General features: G+C 36.0%; 2 protein-coding genes across 7 annotated transcripts; both read right to left on the bottom strand.

Moving 5' to 3' along the window:
• Nucleotides 1–1,113: 1,113 nt before the first annotated feature.
• Nucleotides 1,114–6,766, bottom strand: LOC111986234 (paired amphipathic helix protein Sin3-like 2). Of its 6 annotated transcripts, none has more exons than XR_010632602.1 (12): nt 6,266–6,766; nt 5,759–5,858; nt 5,261–5,401; nt 4,855–5,170; nt 4,658–4,746; nt 3,193–3,315; nt 2,414–2,575; nt 2,174–2,321; nt 1,993–2,091; nt 1,790–1,884; nt 1,586–1,696; nt 1,114–1,451 (listed from the first exon to the last, which is right to left on the bottom strand). XR_010632602.1 is itself a non-coding variant. In XM_065782450.1 (10 exons), exons 2-10 carry the CDS (start codon nt 5,815–5,817, stop codon nt 1,813–1,815), a joined length of 1,209 nt encoding a protein of 402 aa, XP_065638522.1. In that variant the 5' UTR covers nt 5,818–5,858; nt 6,266–6,766; the 3' UTR covers nt 1,518–1,812. The 6 variants fall into 6 exon arrangements, 1 of the variants encoding a protein (XP_065638522.1); XR_010632604.1 differs by having other exon boundaries at nt 1,610–1,696; XR_010632605.1 differs by having other exon boundaries at nt 1,794–1,884.
• Nucleotides 6,767–17,146: 10,380 nt separating this feature from the next.
• LOC111986229 (uncharacterized) lies at nt 17,147–19,973 on the bottom strand. Its single transcript, XM_024017864.1, has 4 exons — nt 19,941–19,973; nt 19,442–19,867; nt 17,843–18,415; nt 17,147–17,788 (listed from the first exon to the last, which is right to left on the bottom strand). Exons 1-4 carry the CDS (start codon nt 19,971–19,973, stop codon nt 17,147–17,149), a joined length of 1,674 nt encoding a protein of 557 aa, XP_023873632.1.
• Nucleotides 19,974–20,438: the final 465 nt, after the last annotated feature.

Raw genomic sequence — 20,438 nt, 5'->3', positions numbered from 1 at the left:
TTAGGTTAAGAGATTCTCAACAAACAATAAAAGTCCTTAGGTTAAGAAATAAGAATGATTTGAAAAAAGAAAAAAGAAAAGAAAAGAGCAAAAGGAGATTACTTAATTAAAGCCCTTCTACTTAGACTCAACAAGCAAAACTCACAAGACAAAATAAGAAACAGCTAAAAATAAGAAACACTATTCTTCCATTGCTCTATCTCTCTCTTTTTTCTTTTTTCTTTTTTTTTTAAAAAGCAAAATCTTGTTTTGGTAAAATTATTATTATTATTTTTAGAGGTCATATATTGGAAACACTTAGATAGATAACCGTTTATTAATTTTTTGGATTTTTTTTTTTGGGGGAGCTCATATTTTTGGATGTAATATTTAAAAGGTACATACACTATCACAATAAAAAAAAATGACAAGCCTTTTTCAACTTTCCTTCGAGTGAATGAACGGACTCAACAAACAATTTTCATGTGAATTAGGCAAGTGGACTGCTAAATAAATCTTTAAATGTGAAATTCTTGGGAGTGCCCTCTCATAGTTTGTTTCTTTGTATATTGTAATGTGGTGTTCGGTCTTTTGGGATTAGGAATAACAATGAGGCGGGGTTGGATTATGAGGACCTTTGTTTAGAAATTTTTTTGATTTTGGAAATACCTAAAATCAAACGATGCACATATTATTTTGGAATTTTTAAAATGATTGTTGTGATTAATACATAACAAAAATATTGTTAATAGTAAACCTAAGTAAAAGTGATATTGTTTTAAGTTGTGGCTAAACTATAGTAGATGTTAGACAGAGCAGATAAAGAATGTTGGTTTGGCAAAAGCCCAATGTTTTTTTCGCTTCATTTGCAACTTGTGATGAAAGTAGTTGTGAAGAGCCTTATTGTTCAATTGACATCTCTTGATATTGAAGTAACTAGTCATAGTTCCAGTTCTCCCATCCCCAATTCAAAAATAAATTTATTTGATTCTTTTTTCAAAAGTAACAAATGAAATGCTAAACCACTGTAAAGCTGCCCCCTGCGAGCATTGGTGCCAAGTAGTTAAGGGAAAGTATTCAATAAATTACCAAAGTTCAAACATAATTTAATTGACATGGGAAGTAATGTTAGAATGCTGAAAGAAATAGATTTATAGGCTTACTATTATGAATCCATTCAAAAGAATAAAATGAAGAATGTTACAGGCTCTGAGTTCGTTTCAGGTTACTTTTTACTTTCTGAATTTGACAGTGCATTGAGTGTCAATCCGTAAAATGGATCCATTTCAAATGGGAAGGATCCTAACACTAACCATTTCCGCATGTATGTGGGCATGCCAGAGCTCTTCTCATTATACTAAAACCAGTTTCGCAGATATGGGGCATTATGTGCTAGAAGTGATGCTACTTAGTGGTAGAAAGGTGAACTCAGCAAGAAAATCAGGATGATCATAAAAAAGAATAGTGGAAACCTGAAAATTGTCAACAAAAACCACTAAGAAAACTAAAAAACAATGCCACTAAGAATACTGAAAAAATTACTTGAATAAGAAACTTTCCAATAAAACAAGAGCATTGAACAAACAGAGCCATAACATATATCTACCACGGTTATTAACTCATTGTAGACCTTGGTTTTGTCCTTGTGCTCCTTCCTGTACATTTTTAAAATGTCTACGAATGCTTTATAATGTCTATCTCTTTGATGATAGTGTTTCTGTAGGAACAAAATTCATCATTAAATTGCAAGAAACCAGCATTTGCTGTTGAAATTCAACAGAGCCAAAAAATATATTCACAATTCACAAACCAACATTCTTTGCTGAAACACGTTCAGCTTTTGGAAAAAAGAAATCTATTGATCTCATCCATTAAATCCGCATGACCCTTAAGAAGAATGGAAATCTGAAAATTGTAAGACAAAAAACCTCTAAGAATACTGAAAATTACATTAACAAGAAAAACTTCCAAAACAAGAGCAGTGAAACAAACAGAACCATTGCATATATTTACCTCATAGTAGACCTTATTTACGTCCTTGCGCCCCTTCCAGAACTCATTTAAAATGTCTGAGAATGCTATATAAACTTGTTCATCATTTTGAAAGCGTTTCTGTAGGAATAAAGGCCATCATTAAACCGCAAGGAACCAACATTTGCAGTTGAAATTCAACAGAGCAAAACAATATTTTCACCTCTATATTGGTCAAAATGTTGATAGCCTCATCATCCTCAAGGGCTATTTCATACCCCTTTGGTAAGAAGATGTTAAATCCAGAAATCAAGTTATTATGCCCTTCAAATAATTCCTTCACCCTGATCGTGACATCAACAATGCCAATTCTGCAAGTAGAAACAATGGCACAATCCATTAGGTTTTAGATGCAATGTTCCATTATTCCAGGACAAAAACTGCATAAATGCAATGAGTGTACCTTTGATTCTTAAAATCTTTCATGACCTTACAGAACATGTCATATTTCTCTCTTTGGTCTTGAAATGTTTCCATCACTTCCTTGAGATAGTTCAAGCCGTCATTCAATGTTACTTTCCCCAGAGTACCACCACCGTCTACTGGGGTTTGGGATTGTGCATAGCTTCAAATCCACAAATATACATATAATTAAAATAATTACACATCATCCCAAACTATTATATTTATAGTACAGTTTTTCCATAAACACAGAATATTTGTACAATCAATGTGATCTCTATGAGAGTACAGCTTATAACTTGCTGATACCCAGTCAATTTTAACAGCATACTGAGTCCCAGTGTTCAAATTTCTCATCGCATTGCCTGCTCTCCTTTACTTGGAGAACTAAGATTCAAATCCCTCTCTCCATTAATTTTTGTAATCTTCAAATTATCAACCAAAAAATAAAAATTCCACAAAAGGAAAAAATTCCAAGCATTCATATCGTATGTCAAAGTCACTTGAAAAATCCTCACATTAAAACTTGCCTAAAATTAAATTTCAATTAAAAAAGGCAGAATCCATTATGAAGCCAGTCAAGAGCATGATTCCAAAAATTCAGCAAATTCCATCATACAGAAAAATATCAAGCAAAAGCATTAGAGAGGTTAATTGAGAAAGCAAAAAATGAACCTTACTCAGAAAGATTTTCTAGGAAACCAAACAGAACTTAAAGAATCAAAAATTCTATTTAAAAAAAAAATGTAAAGAGAAAAGCGTACAGAGAAAGAAACTTACAAATCACAACGCGAAGAAGCAGACAGCTGCTTAGATTGCGAAGAGCCACCACTGTCTCCTAATCTCTTCATTTCCAAACTAATCCACCTCAAAAGTCTCAAATCACTAAACACCCCCCTCACCCTCCACCCCCCCAAAAAGAAAGACCAGTAAGAACTTGAGAATTTACAAAAAAGAAGAAGAAGAAGAATTTTATCAGACTAAAGATACTGCAAGAAAGATATTGCAATCGTTTATCAACATGAGTCTTGAATAATAAGTAGTGAAAGCAAATTTGTGTGCAAAGAAGGATAAGAAAAAAAGAAACCAAAGAAGATATTGAAAAAGAAAACCGGCCCTTGCAAATTGCAGAACACCAGCTTTTCTTGTTTTCTTTTGGATAGGAGTATTAGGAGAGAAGATTGGTCACTACTAATTATATATTTAGATAAGAGGTGTAAGCACTGGGAAAAAAAAAAAAAAGATTTTGGGTGTGAAATGTTGCATTTGGAAATTCATTAGTCCCTCTCATCCTAACTATCATATTATCAAAACGGTTTTGCAACAATTTTGATAGGATTTAATTTGTTATCTTTCAAAAGTTTTTTTCATTTTATATATACTTTTACTATTATCGTTTAATTTAGACCACCCTTAAACTATAGAATTTAAAGAGAAATTTTCCCTTTATTTTAACAGAAAAATTAGGTACAGTTTCTTAAGATTATGTAGTTGTGTTTGATTTAATTTAGTTGTTCTGGGGAAGTGATTTGAGTGTGACCTACTGAGAAGAAAGAGTAATACACTAGCCAGTGCAAAATAGTTCTTAAAATGTGAAATCCTTGGGGGTGTCTTCTCATATTCTATTTCTTTGTTTGTTCTAACGTGGTGTTTGGTCTTTTGGGATTATGGATGACAACGATGCAGCGTTTGAACACGAGTGCCTTATCCCCATCCCGTCCCCTCTTTGGGACAAGAAAAAATTGTGTGGAATAGACTCAAGTAAGTTTCGTTTAGGGCAGGTTAGAAATATTTTATTTATCTTAATGAGATGACTTTGACATCGATGAAATAAAATTAAAAAATAAATGAGAAGGTTGACTAAGAGATGTGGCATTTAATTAGTTACTTCTGAAATAAAAAATCAAATAAATTTAGATGTGTGATGTAGAGAGGACTGATGCTTAATTTGTTACTTCTTAGTTACAATCTCAAAGATTAATTTTATTTGTTACTTTTTAAAATTTTAGAATTTAATTTGTTACTCTTTAAACAACATGGTTTTATTTATTACACCCCTAAAGTTTAAAATGAAATTTCCCTGATCTTTCTCACAACTCCCCTCCCCCCCCAAAAGGGGTGTGGATTTGAGCAATGAACATTGGAATTTTTTTATTGCTTTGTCATTGTCAAGCTCTGGCTGGTAAGCACTATTAACATTGGAAGTAATGATAGAATGATGAAAGAAATAGATTTATTGGCATACCATTTCTCTGCTGAAACAGGTTCAGTTTTAGGAAGAAATCTAGTGAACTCATCAATTAAATCCGCATGACCATTAAGAAGAATGGAAATCTGAAAATTGTAAATCAAAAACCTCTTAAGATTACTGAAAATTACATAAACAAGAAAACCTTTCAAAACAAGAGCAGTGAAACAAACAGAACCATAGCATGTATTTACCTGATTGTGGACGGTATTTATGTCCTTGTGCCCCTTCTGGAACTCATTTAGAATGTCTAAGATTATCATACAAACAGTTACATCATTTGAAAGCACTCCTGTAGGAACAAAGGTCATCATTAAAACGCTAGGAATAAACATTTGCAGTTGAAATTCAGCAGAGCAAAACAATAATTTCACCTTTATCATAATTATAGCTCTCCAAAATTCACTAATGTCAAGGGCCTTTCGCAAGAAGATGTTAAACCCAGAAATCAAGTTATTATGCCCTTCAAATAATTCCTTCGCTTTGGCAATGACTTTAGAAGCATCAGTTCTGGAAGAACAAACAATAGCATAATCCGTTAGGTTTTAGATGCATGTCCATTAATCCAAGACAAAATCTTCATACATGCAATTACTGTACCTTCGAGCAAAAAAAAATTTCATGACCATAAGGAACACCTTATATTTCTCTCTTTGGTATTGAAGCGTTTCCTTCACTTCCTTGAGATAGGTTGAGGCATCATTTTCCGTTTGATCACTGCCTCCTCTGCCTCCACTACATCTATAGTACAAATATTCCATAAACATAACGTATTCATACTAATCAATGTGATCTCTATGAGAGTACAAAAGTTTATAACTTGCTGATACGGTATCAACAAAAAGAAAAAAAAAATCCCACAAAAGGAAAAACTTCCAAGCTTTCATATCATATGTCACAAGACACCTAAATTTAAATTCCAATTACAGAAAAGCAGAACCCATTACAAAACCAAGCAAAAGCATTACAAAGGTTAAACGAAAAGGCAAAAAAACTAAAATTACAAACAGAACTTAAGGAATAAAAAATTCTACCTAGAAAAATAATTGTAAAAAAAAAAAACACATAAGAGAAAAGCATACAAAGAAAGAAACTTACGAGTCTCCACTTGAAAAACCAGACTGCAAAGAGCTACCATCATCTCTTAATCTCTTCATTTCCAAACTAATCCTCCACGAAATTCTCAAATCTCAAGTCACTAACCAAGAAAAAAAGAAACGAAGAAACATAAAATAAGAGACCCTATAAGAATTTGGGAATTAATAATAAGAACTACAAAAAGCATATATCTTCCATGAAAGAAAAAAGAGTTTCAGGGGATGTAGCAGAGTTGAATGACATATCTCTTCAGTAAGAAGCAGTTAAAGCAAACTTGTTTGCCCAAGAAGGATAAGAAAGAAAGAAACCAAAGAAAACCAGCTCTTGCAGGTTGCAGAACATCGGGAAAGAAAATAAAAGAGATGCAAGAAAGAAACTATAGTGTAAGCACTGGAAAATGATTTTGGGAGTGAAATCTTGCTGTTGGAAATAGGAATCAGAAGTTAGGAATTCATTTTTCGCTATCTGAATTTAGAGAAACAAACAGTAAAAAGAAGTATAACTTACAGGCTTTACTTCTTGTTTGCACCAACACTTCTCTCTGTCTCTCTTTCTTGCTCTCTTCTCCACGCGGCTTCTGTTTTTTTTTTTTTTCCCTCCCATTTTGATGTTAACGTCTACTTATATGGACACACTTGGGGTCTAGACCCGTTGGTCCTTGGGACAACACTTGCCACGTATAATATATTATATATATATGTATATATAAATTACTATCTACTTATGACAATTATTAAGCCAAATGATGTAAACTGTTGATTTTTTTTAGAAACTATAAATGGTTGAATTCAATATAGTGTTTTAAAAAAGAAATCATTATCAAGTGATTAGATTGGTTAGTTAAAACTTTCTCAAAAAAAGAAAAAAGAAAAAGAAAGATTGGTTAGTTAGGAAAAAAGATATTCAAATTTGGGGGTTTCTCTTATAGGTAAAAGCTAACGAATGCTCTAGAAAATATTTTTAGAAACTTTTTATGAAAAAAAAAAACAATTAATTTTTATGATGGTTTATTAACAATTAAAATAACTACATATTTTGAAATTTTAATTATTGGATAATTACATTCTTTCTGTTACTAACAAACATTCTTGCTAATTAGATGTTATTTACTATTCAATTCGTATTACAATGAATTTTATGATTAATTTTGGATAGAATGATATCTGACTTGGTGATTGCGAAAAAAGTCAATGCGTTAGCCCCAATCCGAGTATTTTTGTCTTTTTGAATGTTCCTCCTTATGTAGAACTGTACTACTTGTTTATACCACTTTATAAGCTATTTGCTACTATGATGCCTTCTATTCTTTAGTATGAATGAATCAAAAAAATTTGAACAGATCTCTACAAGTGCAGTGGGTTTTTTGGCAAGGGACCCATATGTTATTGTAATGGGTGCCCTTAGGACATTTTTTTTCCTCTTTGAAAAGGCTAGGCATTTGTTAATAGACAATTTTAGAAAAATTTTAATAGTACTTTTATGAAAAACATAAAAAGCCGTAAAAAATAACAATTTTTTTTTTCTCAAAAAAAATTTCTAAAAAAATTTCTTAAATAAATGCTCTTAGAACATCCGTTAACTTTTCCAATATTAAAAAGGATAATTACTAGTGCGCACACATTAAAAAAGATAATTACTAGTGCATACACATTAGTGTACACATGGTACACACAAGTCATGATTGCCTTGTAAATTGCAACTTGTGCATACTATAAGTACACTATAATGTGTATAATAGACACCACTCTATTAGCATTGAAGACTAATTTTTGAGATGGGTGAATTGGCATTTTAATGCTAAATTCCTTCGTATATAATATATTAAAAAAAAAGGGCATAAGGGTGACATTAAAACATTATTATAATTTTTTTTGGAGGGGGGGGGGTTGGTAAATCATGTGTTTGATAGTTCAGAAGGTTAAGTGTAATTAGGGTGAAAAATTAGAGTGAAAGTGTAATTTGCCCCAAAAATAAATAAGTGTTTCGATGACTATACCATTTGTCATAACTTTTACCACAACTTGCTAAAATGGTTGATTGTGAGTAATTGACAATTACTAACACATGGACCCTCATTTTTCACCACTCACTTTGGACCGCGTCAAAGTCGTGTCCCTATAACTTTTCAAAATTAAAAAGCATAGCTATTAAAAAAAAAAAAAAATCCCTCTTAAGTAACAACAATTTTCATATCTATGAAAGTGACAAGTTGTTAATGATAGATAATAAAATGAAACTAATAATTGGCTAAGACAAAACCAATAAAGAGTTGAAGTGCATTTGTGAAAAATATTGTAAAAATTGTTCTCATCAGAGTTATTTATGAAACAATATGTATGTCATTAGATTTATTGTATTTCCATACTCAACAAACAAACAATTAAGTTATTGACCCAAAATGCAACAGAAAAGTTTGTGTTTATCCCAAACAGCCCCCGGTGAGCATTGGTACCTATTAGTTAAGGAAAAAAAATTCAATAAATTACCAATATTCAAACATAGAAAAATTATATTGAAATTTGATTGCAGGTAATTTTTCATTGCTTTGTCATCGTCCAGCTCTGGATGGACAACAATAAGATCACAATTAAAATGGGAAGCAACGATGCTAAAAGATAATGATTATTGGCTTACCATTATGAATAAAATGAAGAAACGTAACATGATCTTGTATCCATTTCAGGTTACTTTTTTTTCCTCCTTGGATTTGACAATGTATCGAGTGTCATTTAAATCATGTTATCCATCCATGAAATGGATAGATTCCAAATGGAGAGTATCCAAAGACTTGTTTCCACATGTATGTTAAAAATTAATTTCTTAGATATGGGGCATTCTGTGCTAAAAGCGATGCTGCTTTTGGTAAAACTGTTGTGAACTCATCAAGCAAATCAGGGTAACCATAGAAAAGGATGGCAGCCTAAAGTGACATTGCCTGCTCTCATTTGCTTGGAAAACTAGGATTCAAAAGGAAAAAAAAAAAAATCCAATTCCCTCATTGTTGTAATCATCCAATTCCCAAGCTTTCAATTAAAATTTATCCACATTAAGTTTCTTAAAAATTAAATCCAATTACAAAAGCAGAACCCATTAACAAAACCGGCTAAGATCATGATTCAAATTCAACATAACCCATTCTCTCTCACCTCACAAAAATTCAGCTAACTCCATTATATAAAAAAAAAAATCACCAAGCAAAAAGAAAAATACTTTCCTCACACAAAACATTCTCTAGCAAACCAAATAGAACTTAAAGAATCAAGCAAAAAAAAACTGTAAAAAAGAACAAAAGAGAAAAGCGTACAGAAAGAGAAAGAAACTTACGAGTCTCCACTCGAAGAACCAGACGGCAACTTAGATTGCGAAGAGCTTCCATCGTCTCCTAATCTCTTCATTTCCGAACCAATCCACCACGAAATTCTTAATTCTCAATTTTCAAATCGCTAACAAAAAATACATTGAAACCAAGAAACCCAAAAAAAAAAAAATATATATATATATATACACACACACGAGACGTGTGTTATTATTATTTTTGGATTTTAACCCCTACTTATATTGGACCCACTTGGATTTAGAATTTTAGATGATTACACGCATCCATATCTCAAAAAATATCTGTTTCTCAAAAAATAAAATCTCAAAAAATACCCTTGCCGTAAGCCAAGAGGCCGTAACTATCAAATTATTAAAATAGTGTTGTCCCAATTTGGATGGGATTTGATTTGTTACCTTTTAAAAGTTCATCTTTTAATCTTGAACTTTTAAAAAGAATACAAATCACTTCTCTCATTATTTGTGTTTTACTTTATGTTTCCCGATTCATCTTCCAATTTGCATAACTAAGCTAAGTTTCATGATAAAGCAAAAATTGTCAGTCAAGTAGACTCATCTAGATGGGTCAGCAACCTCATTAGCTGTGCTTGCAATTGTCGTTAGGGACCTTCCTTAGGTGGTCATCGATGTGATGCCTATCACAAAGTCTCCGATGATGAAGTTAGCATGTGAAGACTTTTTTTCAGAGAATATTAGGGCAATAGCATAATGGAATATCAGAATGTGTACCTTTTTTGGTCTTGGGGGGGTGCTTATGTACGGCTTCATTGCTTCTTGCCATTGTGACCCTTAATGTGGCTTTAGTGCCTCTTTGTAACACCTTCAGGCTTAGTGCTGTAGGTTTTAATGAGCTTCCAACGGTTTGACATCTTGTCTTGTAACTGCCCGAGGCATTAAATCCTTCATTGAATGGCTTGTCTTACTTCGTCCATGACGTGGCAGGATAGACGTAGGTGACTTATATTATTGTCTAGGCAAGAAGGTTTGTTGGTCCCATCATTTCAATTCCAAAATAAATTAATCAACAAATCTAAATTTTTTAGTGCAATATCATTTGTAACTTTAAAATCTCTCATATTTAGTGTGTATTTGGCTTCAAATTAAAAAACCAACTTTATTTACTATTCAACTTATTTTTACTACTATTCATGGACTCTACTGCACTTTTTGNAAACCCAAAAAAAAAAAAATATATATATATATATACACACACACGAGACGTGTGTTATTATTATTTTTGGATTTTAACCCCTACTTATATTGGACCCACTTGGATTTAGAATTTTAGATGATTACACGCATCCATATCTCAAAAAATATCTGTTTCTCAAAAAATAAAATCTCAAAAAATACCCTTGCCGTAAGCCAAGAGGCCGTAACTATCAAATTATTAAAATAGTGTTGTCCCAATTTGGATGGGATTTGATTTGTTACCTTTTAAAAGTTCATCTTTTAATCTTGAACTTTTAAAAAGAATACAAATCACTTCTCTCATTATTTGTGTTTTACTTTATGTTTCCCGATTCATCTTCCAATTTGCATAACTAAGCTAAGTTTCATGATAAAGCAAAAATTGTCAGTCAAGTAGACTCATCTAGATGGGTCAGCAACCTCATTAGCTGTGCTTGCAATTGTCGTTAGGGACCTTCCTTAGGTGGTCATCGATGTGATGCCTATCACAAAGTCTCCGATGATGAAGTTAGCATGTGAAGACTTTTTTTCAGAGAATATTAGGGCAATAGCATAATGGAATATCAGAATGTGTACCTTTTTTGGTCTTGGGGGGGTGCTTATGTACGGCTTCATTGCTTCTTGCCATTGTGACCCTTAATGTGGCTTTAGTGCCTCTTTGTAACACCTTCAGGCTTAGTGCTGTAGGTTTTAATGAGCTTCCAACGGTTTGACATCTTGTCTTGTAACTGCCCGAGGCATTAAATCCTTCATTGAATGGCTTGTCTTACTTCGTCCATGACGTGGCAGGATAGACGTAGGTGACTTATATTATTGTCTAGGCAAGAAGGTTTGTTGGTCCCATCATTTCAATTCCAAAATAAATTAATCAACAAATCTAAATTTTTTAGTGCAATATCATTTGTAACTTTAAAATCTCTCATATTTAGTGTGTATTTGGCTTCAAATTAAAAAACCAACTTTATTTACTATTCAACTTATTTTTACTACTATTCATGGACTCTACTGCACTTTTTGGTACTATTCATGGGTCTCATTGTACTATTTCAGCTAACTTTTGCCTTTATCTACAGTATTTTCAGCAAAAAGTTTTCAGTTTCAGCAAAATAAACGGATTCCAAATAAACCCTTAGCTATTTCTTTAAGCAAAAAAAATAAAATAAAATTAACATTATGATTTATGAGCTATCCCACCATTATCGGTGGTCCTTGGAATGATACATGAACAAATGAGTATGTCTTCAATCAGAGAAATTCCATAAATTATACCCCTATAATTCTAATTTATGATTCATAATTCAAAGTGTCTAAGAAAAGATTATCACGAGAACCCTCTTTTTCAGGCATGCTTCCTTAAACATAAAATTATCTCCACCCTTGCTCATGGTTATTTGTTGCACCAATACATACAAGGATATGAAATATCGGGCAATCAAGAAACGCAAGGCAACATTGGAGGAGTGTAATAAGGTGATGGACATACTAAAAGTGTATGAGGAAGCATCGGGACAAAAAATAAATAGAAGTAAAACCTCCTTGTTCTTTAGCAAGTCTATATCGGAAGATGTGAAGCATGGAATTAAGGTGACCCTTGGTGTTCCAAAAATCTTGCAATATGAGAAGTATCTTGGGCTGCCCTCTCTTGTGGGCAAGTGGAAAAAAAGAAAGCTTCAACTACATAAAGGAGAAGGTATGGCAGAAACTTCAAGGATGGGAAGCCAAATTACTTTCTCAAGCTGGAAGGGAAGTGCTCTTAAAGGCAATTATACAAGCTATCCCAACTTACACTATGGGATGCTTCAAATTGCTGGCAAGTTTGTGCAATGAGATTGAGACCCTAATTAAGAAGTTTTGGTGGGGGCAAACGGGTGACCGTAGGAAAATCCATTGGGTTAAATGGGAGGAGATGACAAAATCCAAGACTATTAAAGGTATGGGTTTTAGAGATCTTGCTATGTTCAACGATGCTCTCCTAGCAAAGCAAGCATGGTGACTATTGCATAATACATCCTTACTCTTCTATAAAGTTTTTAAAGCATGTTTTTTTTCCAAACTCTTCACTTATGGAGGCAACCGATTCAAGGATGGGATCTTATGCATGGAAGAGTATCCTTAGAGGGAGAGACATTATTCAAAGGGGAGCAATATGGAGGATTGGAAGTGGAGAAAAAAAATTAACATTTGGCAACAACGCTGGCTGCCAAGAAAACACCCTTCATGGCAGCCGACTTGTCCTCTAGAGAGTTTTGAGAATCACACTGTGGATTCACTTATTGATCCGGTCACAAGAAGATGGAATGAGGAGTTGGTGGATGGTCTATTTGGGGTAGATGATGCAGAGATGATTAAGAAAATTCCCCTTAGTCGAAGTGTAGTGGAAGACACCCTTTATTGGCCTTACTCCACCTCCGGCCACTACATATGCAGGTCTAGTTATAGATTCCTCAAAGAGGAATCAGAGTTGCTAGCTCATCCACAAGCCCCACCAATCTGTGATAAGAAGGTTAGGAAAGCGATATGGAAGATGCAAGTCCCACCAAAGGTAAAAAATTTTATTTGGCAAGCTTGTCGTAATGTATTGCTGACAAAACAAGCTCTAATGAAGAGGAAGATAATTGATGACCTAATCTGTGAAAGATGTAAGTTGGATGTGGAAGATGCAGAGCATGCTTTATGGTTATGTTTGGAGTTAGATGTGGTGTGGGCTGATCAGGTACTATGGAGTTTCAGGCATGAAGTTGGGTTCTTAGGTGTGAAGGAGTTGCTGTCATGGATGGTTGACAAAGGAATGCCCCTAGAGCTACTTGCATTTACGACTTGGAGTGTTTGGAGTCAGCAGAATAAAGTCCAGTTGAACCTTCAGTCCAGTCTGCTTCATCAGGTGGCAGAACAATCAAGGACCATGTTGTTGCAATACCAGGTAACCACACGGATTGCAGAATTGCAGCTTGGGAGCAGTGGCATCAGAGGAACAAGGTGGAGACCTTCACACAAGCTGGTTTTGTCAAGGTTAATTTTGATGGCGTAATGTTCAAAAATTCAAACTCGTCGGGTGTTGGAACTATAATATGGATTCATAATGGAGATATTATGGCCCCTTGTGTAGAAAAATTAAACCAAGCTTACAAGGCAGAGGAGATAGAAGCGTTGGCAACACTTAAAGCATTACAGTTCGTGTACGACCTGGGTTTCCAAAAAGCCATACTCGAAGGGGTCCCGCTTGGTGTAATCAAAGCTTTAAAGGCAGAAGACCATAATATGTCCTCACTGGGTTTATTGGTAGAGGATGTGAAGTTGGTTGCATATAATTTTGTAAGTTTGTTGTATTCTCACATTAAGAGAAACGGAAATATTGTAGCTCATAATCTGGCGAAACATGCTATACACATACCAGATTTTCAAGTATGGATGGAAGATGCCCCATCACATGTTGTTTCATTTTTACATTCAGATGTAGTTCATTTACCTTAATAAAATCACACAAGTTCATTCTAAAAAAAAAAAAAAAAAAAAAAAAAAAAGAAAAAAAAAAAGAAAAAGAAAAAAAAAAGAAAGAAACGCATTACTTCCTAAAATAATAATAACTAAATAAATAAAATACATCACTTACTAAAATTTTATTAGCAAATATGGAAAAATAAATCCATGTATGTCGTTGACACACTTACAACAAATATAGAGGAGACTTGAACTGTTTCTATGAATTTTCGTCTTCTCCAAATTACTCTCTCTTTTGACATAAATTAAACTCTCCATGTAAGTAATTGTCTGCAGAGATTCAGGTACTTCATCAATTTGAAGATTAGTCATCTCTTAGGTAGTGGGGTCATACATGACCAATTGGCCCTCATCATTTCCCAAGAACATGATGTCATTCTTCCAAAATCCTAATGGTTTGTTGATTCCCATAAGAGGTCGTCCAATACAAAATTCAAGCAACGACCAAATATAAAACAAGTCTCCGACTTTTTTCTGTCTTTGATAAAATTAACCTTTGAAAATAATTCATTAAACTCAAAAAAACTTGTCCAATTATCATAAGATATGCTCATACTGTTATCATTTGGTAGATGTGTTGTTAGGAATACCTCATTGCGAATATCAAATGATAAAATGCTCTCGAGATCACCACAAACTGCCCACCAAGAAAACATCCCTTTTGTGTAAGTCTTGATGAAGTGCAGATTCATCAGTCGTTGTAAGTGCATCCAAATGGAGCCGAGTGTTCGTCCGTGTCGTTGTGAAAATGGTAAGATAGCTCCCTTAAGGTGGTCACCAGTGTGGTGCCTACCACAACGTCTCCGATGCCAAAGTTAGTATAAGAAAGCTTATAGGAAATAGTAGATTATGAGAATACTAGTAATGCTCTTTAGTGTGTCTATGTACCTTGTATTGGTGCTGCGAGAGCTTTATATATATTTCCATAGCTCCTAGCCATTGTGGTTGTTAATGTGGCTTTAATGTCTCTCTTGGTAACGCCTCATGCTCAATAATGTGCGCCTTAATGAGGCATCCAACGGTCTGTACAACTAGTCTTGTAACTGCTCGAGACATTATTAGCTGTATTAAATGGCTTCGCTATTCTCGTCAGTGATATGGACATGTGGTTAGCTCGTCTCAGAGGATGGCCTCGTCGGTCTTGACGAGATCATTCAGGGAGGTTGAATTCGTCAGTCCTATTAGCTGCCCGCAGATTCTGTGATCATCGTGATGTGTCATGACGATCATAGAAGATGAAAGGTTTTTGGGCTGTACATGACTCTTGGGATTTCACTCCGCATTAAATGCGTAGTGGCGGCGCCATACGTGTTGTGGCCACGTGGCACGTTATGATCAATGGAGTTAATGCTCCAATTGGTATGACTCTTGGGTTTCTCGCTGAATTTCAGTTTTTTGAGCCTTGGTTTTTAAACTTCTCATCTTCTCATTTTCCTTTTCACTTTTCCCAAACTCCCAATCATTGCTTTGAGTATTTTCTTCTCCAACCTTTCTCTGCAATTCTTCTTCAAGCTGGTGCGTGGCGTGGTTGAGCTTTCTATATTTCCCCTTTTTTGAGGTACGCTTCTCTCCCTCTTTCTTGCTTCTTTTTTCTTTTCGTCATAGTCATAAACTATGATAAGTTTCTGATTTTCTTTCCTTTTTCTTTTGTGTTTGTTTCTGGGTTTTGGGGTTTTTAGGATTCATCTTTTTCCCTTTGTTTTCTAGTTTTTCCATGGCTAGTGGCTCTGAGGTTAGGATAGCTTTCCCATTGGACCATTCTCTCGACTGCCTCAAGCTTGTTCATGGACTTCCTGATGGGTTGGTCTATGATTACCAGGATGGGGTTTGCCTGAAAGTATGGTCGTAGCTTGCGTGAAGCAACTATCAGCGCAAATGCGATATTTTCGATTCTGGGATACTTAGCTTCTGCCCCTTGGAAAGCTTGACTAACATAGTAAACTAGGAGTTGTTTCTTATCCTCTTCCCGAATTAGCACTACGCTCACGGTTGTGGTTGATATTGCCAGATACAAATATAGATTTTCTCCTTCCTTGGACGGACTTAGGAGGGGTGGATTACTTAGGTAGCGCTTGAGTTCTTGAAATGCTGCCTCACATTTGTTAGTCCAGGCAAAATCTTGCTTTAGTGTCTTGAAGAAGGGCAAGCATTTGTCCATCGCTTTAGAGACAAACTTGTTGAGTGTTGCTATCCTTCCTGTGAGCTTCTGGACATCTTTGACGGTTTTGGGTGATGCCATATCGAGTATGGCTTGTACCTTCTCCAGGTTTACTTCTATCCTCCTTTGGGATACCATAAATCTGAGGAACTTCCCCGAGGCTACTCAAAAGACGCACTTGCTGGGGTTCAATTTCATCTGGTACTGTCTGAGTGTGGCAAATGTTTCCTTGAGGTCTTCTAAATGGGCAGGCTCCTCCTTGCTCTTGACAAGCATGTCATCCATGTACACTTCCATATTTCTCTCGATCTGCTTGCTGAACATTTTATTCACTAACCTCTAGTAAGTTGCTCCTGCATTTTTCAGTTCGAAGGGCATTACTTTGTAGTAGTAGAGCCCCTAACTTGTGATGAAAGCGGTTTTCTCCTGGTCCTCTTCAACTATTTTTATCTGGTTGTACCCTGAGAAAGCATCCATGAACGTCAGTAACCTATGCTCAGCGGTAGAATCTACCAGTTGGTCTATCCTTGGCAGAGGGAAACTGTCTTTTAGACAGGCTTTGTTCATTTCACATTTGCTTTCTTCACTAGGACGACGTTAGCGAGCCACTTTGGATAGTAAACCTCTTGAATAAAGCCAACTGATAACAACTTGTTGACCTTGTTTGTAACTACTTGGTTCCGTTCTAGAGTGAAGACTCATCATTTTTGCTGGACGGGCTTCGCCTTCAGGTCCACACTTAGTTTATGTTGGATGACTTTTAGGGATATACCATGTTCTCGTGACTTCATGCGAAGACATCTAGGTTCTCTTTAAGGAGCTAGATGAGTCTAGTCCTCATCTCGGGACTTAGTGTCATCCCTATTTTGGTCGTCTTTTTTGTCTCACCTTCGACCAACTCCACTGTTTCTAGGGCTTCCACTTTATCTTCCTCATTCTCTTCGATCATCCATGTATGGTTTTCTTTTGCAGTTAACATTGCCTGGTAGCATTCTTTGGCCAATACTTGATCTCCTTTCACCTCGCCCACACTATTCTCTATCGGGAACTTTACCTTTAAGCAAAAAGTAGACGTGGCTACCTTCCAACAATTAAGAGTGTGTCTCTCAATGATAACATTGTATGATGAAGGAAGTCTACCACCAAAAGGTCCAGCTGACGAGTCAACTGTCTAGGGTGAGTCCCCACTGTCACCATCAGTGTCACTATGCCTTTAGGATACACTCTATCTCCACTGAAGTTGAAGAGGGAGAGTCAAATGGGCGTAGCCTTCCTGGATCTAGATTCAGCTGCTGGAAAGTAGAGAGGTAGATGATTTCTGCCAAGCTACCATTATCCACAAGGATTCTTCTGGTATTAAATCCTTCTATCACGAGCATCATGACCAAAGGATCATCATAAGGTTGCTTCACCCCTCTAGCATTTTCTTCTGAGAAACACATGTTTCGGTCCATCTGTCTTTGTTTAAATGGGGGCATCCTGTGGACGCTGTTCTCTTGCCTCTGATACACTTTCTTAAGAGATTTGAATGACCCACTTGTGGATGGACCACTTATGATCGTTTTAATCTCCCTGATCACATTTGGTGGGCGTTGGGACGTACAATCCTCGTTATTGGGTGAGAATTTGTGATGGTTTTTGTTATCATATCTAAATTTACTAGATTCCCCATTTTTCACATACTTCTGCAGTTTCCCTTTCTGTATAAGGTCCTCTATTTGTTCCTTTAGGTCCCTGCAATCCTCTGTGTAGTGGCCGTGATCCTTGTGGAATCGGCAGTACTTCTTCATGTCATGGACGTTGGAGGACGAATGTAATGGCCTTGGCCATTTGAGGTAATGCTCATCCTTAATTTACGCCAAAATTTTGTCAATAAGCATAACTAAAGGAGTGAATTTTACCATTCGAGGAGTTTTTTCATCTTTCCTTTTACCCCCATCGTTAGTTCGATGATCTGGATGCTCCCTTTTTTGTCCTCTATGATTGCCTTCCTTCCTTCCCATATCTCCCAGCTTTTCTACATCCTTTATGGCGGCTAATGCATCTTTAGCGTTCATGTACTTCTGTGCCTTCAAGAGCATCTCTGCTATCGTTTTAGGATGAATCTTCACGAGTGAAACCACGAACTCTTTGGACTTCAGCCCCGCTTTAAAGGTCGTTAACTGCACCTTGTTGTCAGCTTCGTCTACCTCCAAGGTCTCGCAAGTAAAGCGTTTCACGTACGACCTTAAGGTTTCTTTCTCCCTTTGTCTAATGGTGAGTAAGTGGTCCACGGGCCTCTTAGGGCGTTGTCCCCCGACGAAGTGGTGTAAAAAGGCGTTGCTCAACTGCTCGAAGTTATCGATGGACGAAGTTGGTAACTTTGTGAACCACTCCCTTGCAGCTCCTTTGAGAGTGGTGGTGAAGGAACGACACGATATCTTGGGAGGAGGTTGTTGAAGGCCTAGTATTGTCTTAAAGGTGTTAAGGTGGTCCTAGGGGTCCTTAAGTCCATTAAATGCTCAAGCTGTGGTAGACGAAACTTTAATGGCACAGGGCATTCCAAGACTATCGTGGTGAATGGCGAGTCTGTTGCCTTAACCATTCTATCTATACTTTAGTATGTTTTCTCCTTAATGGCATTCCTCAACTCATCCATTTCCTTTCTTATCTCCCGGAGAAGGTCTAAATTTTGTTCGTCTGGAGTAGTTGGACTTCGACGGTCACTCCTCCTATGGCTATCCCCCTCATCCTCTTGGTTGGCTTTGGAATGATTCTCCTCCTGTTGAAGCCGTAGCCTCATTTCTTGATTCTGTCTGGTAAGCTCTTCGACGGTGGCCTAAGAGCCTAGACTTGCTGAGCTAAGGCTGCTGAATCCTGGTTGGACTCCATCTGAATGTAAAGGTTGATTAGAAACTACATTTTTGAACTTGAGTATGAAAGAATGTCCTCTCCACAGACGGCGCCAAACTGATGAAATGCAGATTCGTTAGTCGTTGTAAGTGTGTCCAGATGGAGCCGAGAGTTCGTCCATGTCACTGTGAAAATGGTAAGATAGCTCCCTTAAGGTAGTCACTGGTGTGGTGCCTACCACAACATCTCCATTCCCAAAGTCAGTATAAGAAAGCTTATAGGAAATAACATATTATCAGAATAACTAGTAATGCTTTTTAGTGTGTCTATGTACCTTGTATTGGTGCTGCGACAGCTCTATATATGTTTCCACAGCTCCTAGCCGTTGTGGTTGTTAATGTGGCTTTAATGTCTCTTTTGGTAATGCCTCATGCTCCGTAATGTGTGCCTTAATGAGGCATCCAACGGTTTGTATAGCTGATCTTGTAACTGCTCGGGACATTATTAGCTATATTGAATGGCTTCGCTATTCTCGTCGGTTTTGACAAGATCGTTCAGGGAGGTTGAATTCATCAGTCCCATCAAGTCCTATTATAACTACATGAAACAGTATAACCGGCACCAAACTACTAACCTTTTCTCCATGAATCAATACTCAAACAATATACCTCAGCTTCGTAAAAAAATTCCAAATCATAATTGGTCAATTTAGGATTACGGTCATAGATTTCTAAGATCTTGACTACCTTGTACTCAGTAGTTTTGACTTCCAAACCAATCCCAAGATCTCGAATTTGAGCACCGCCTTGGGGGTTGGATACGTGGGACTCAGGAAAAACTTTTGCTTCTTTTGTTGCCAGGTTCCATATAGCAATATTCAAGGGGAAGAGACCAAGAAGACAAACAAGACCATTGGATGAGCCTACGATGTCAAATTTTACAAGATTATCAATACCAAAATACGGTGAAGAAACAGGTTGTGTTGATGATATTTCAAGAGTTTCATATAGAAGCCTGGAGAAAACATAATCATTGGAAGTTTTCTTGCATTGAAGAAGGAGGACACTGACGTTCTCGTTCTTGTTCAAGGTGGTCTGGTTATGGAGAAGGTGTTTATTGATGAAGTTTTGGCCATTAATGAGGACATACCATGATTTACAAACACACTTGAATCACAATAAAGACATCACCAGCAGCCATAGCAAAATTTGTATCTCCAAGTCTTTAGGCATTTCATTAGTCGTCAAATTGTGTTTCTTCCTTTCCTAGGTTATAAAGAGGAAAATTAACAATAAACAAACACAAAGATGAGAAACTATTTGGTCTTGGGGGAAAGCTAAAATCACTTGAAAACCATGATCAAAACAAGTTGTTTAGTCATGTTTAGACTTGCTCAAAATTGTATTATTTATGTAAAGTTGGAACAAGATGATTCAGGAATTAATAGTGCTTCTCAGCCTTGTTCGATCGATCGAAGCTTAGGTTCGATCAATTGAAAATCGGGTCAGATGCGTTTTTTCTGTAGAATTGTAACTCAGCCCTAACTCCTAAAATGTTTAGGGTTTTATGTTTTTGCTTTAGGTATATAAGGCAAACCCTAGCCATATTTTAGAGGTTGCTCATATTGCTATTTTGTGTAAATCTCTTGTGAGATCTAGAGGAGCT

The sequence above is a fragment of the Quercus suber genome, unplaced genomic scaffold, assembly GCF_002906115.3.
Source record: "Quercus suber isolate HL8 unplaced genomic scaffold, Cork oak 2.0 scaffold_302, whole genome shotgun sequence".
Classification (NCBI taxonomy): domain Eukaryota; kingdom Viridiplantae; phylum Streptophyta; class Magnoliopsida; order Fagales; family Fagaceae; genus Quercus; species Quercus suber.
Note: the sequence above shows the minus strand (reverse complement) of the source record. Positions and strands in the feature narration are given on the sequence as shown.

Excerpts from the sequence above, each read along its gene's own strand:
- LOC111986234 (XM_065782450.1), bottom strand. The coding sequence starts at position 5,817 with ATGAAGAGATTAAGAGATGATGGTAGCTCTTTGCAGTCTGGTTTTTCA. Across the intron at positions 5,402-5,758 it reads GGTTTTTCAAGTGGAGACTC|ATGTAGTGGAGGCAGAGGAG; the intron begins GTAAGTTTCTTT and ends TTTGTACTATAG. Across the intron at positions 3,316-4,657 it reads CCTGTTTCAGCAGAGAAATG|GGTGAGGGGGGTGTTTAGTG; the intron begins GTATGCCAATAA and ends GGGGGGGTGGAG.
- LOC111986229 (XM_024017864.1), bottom strand. The coding sequence starts at position 19,973 with ATGGCTGCTGGTGATGTCTTTATTGTGATTCAA. Across the intron at positions 19,868-19,940 it reads ATGTCTTTATTGTGATTCAA|ACCACCTTGAACAAGAACGA; the intron begins GTGTGTTTGTAA and ends CTCCATAACCAG. Across the intron at positions 17,789-17,842 it reads ATGAAAAAACTCCTCGAATG|GATGAGCATTACCTCAAATG; the intron begins GTAAAATTCACT and ends GCGTAAATTAAG.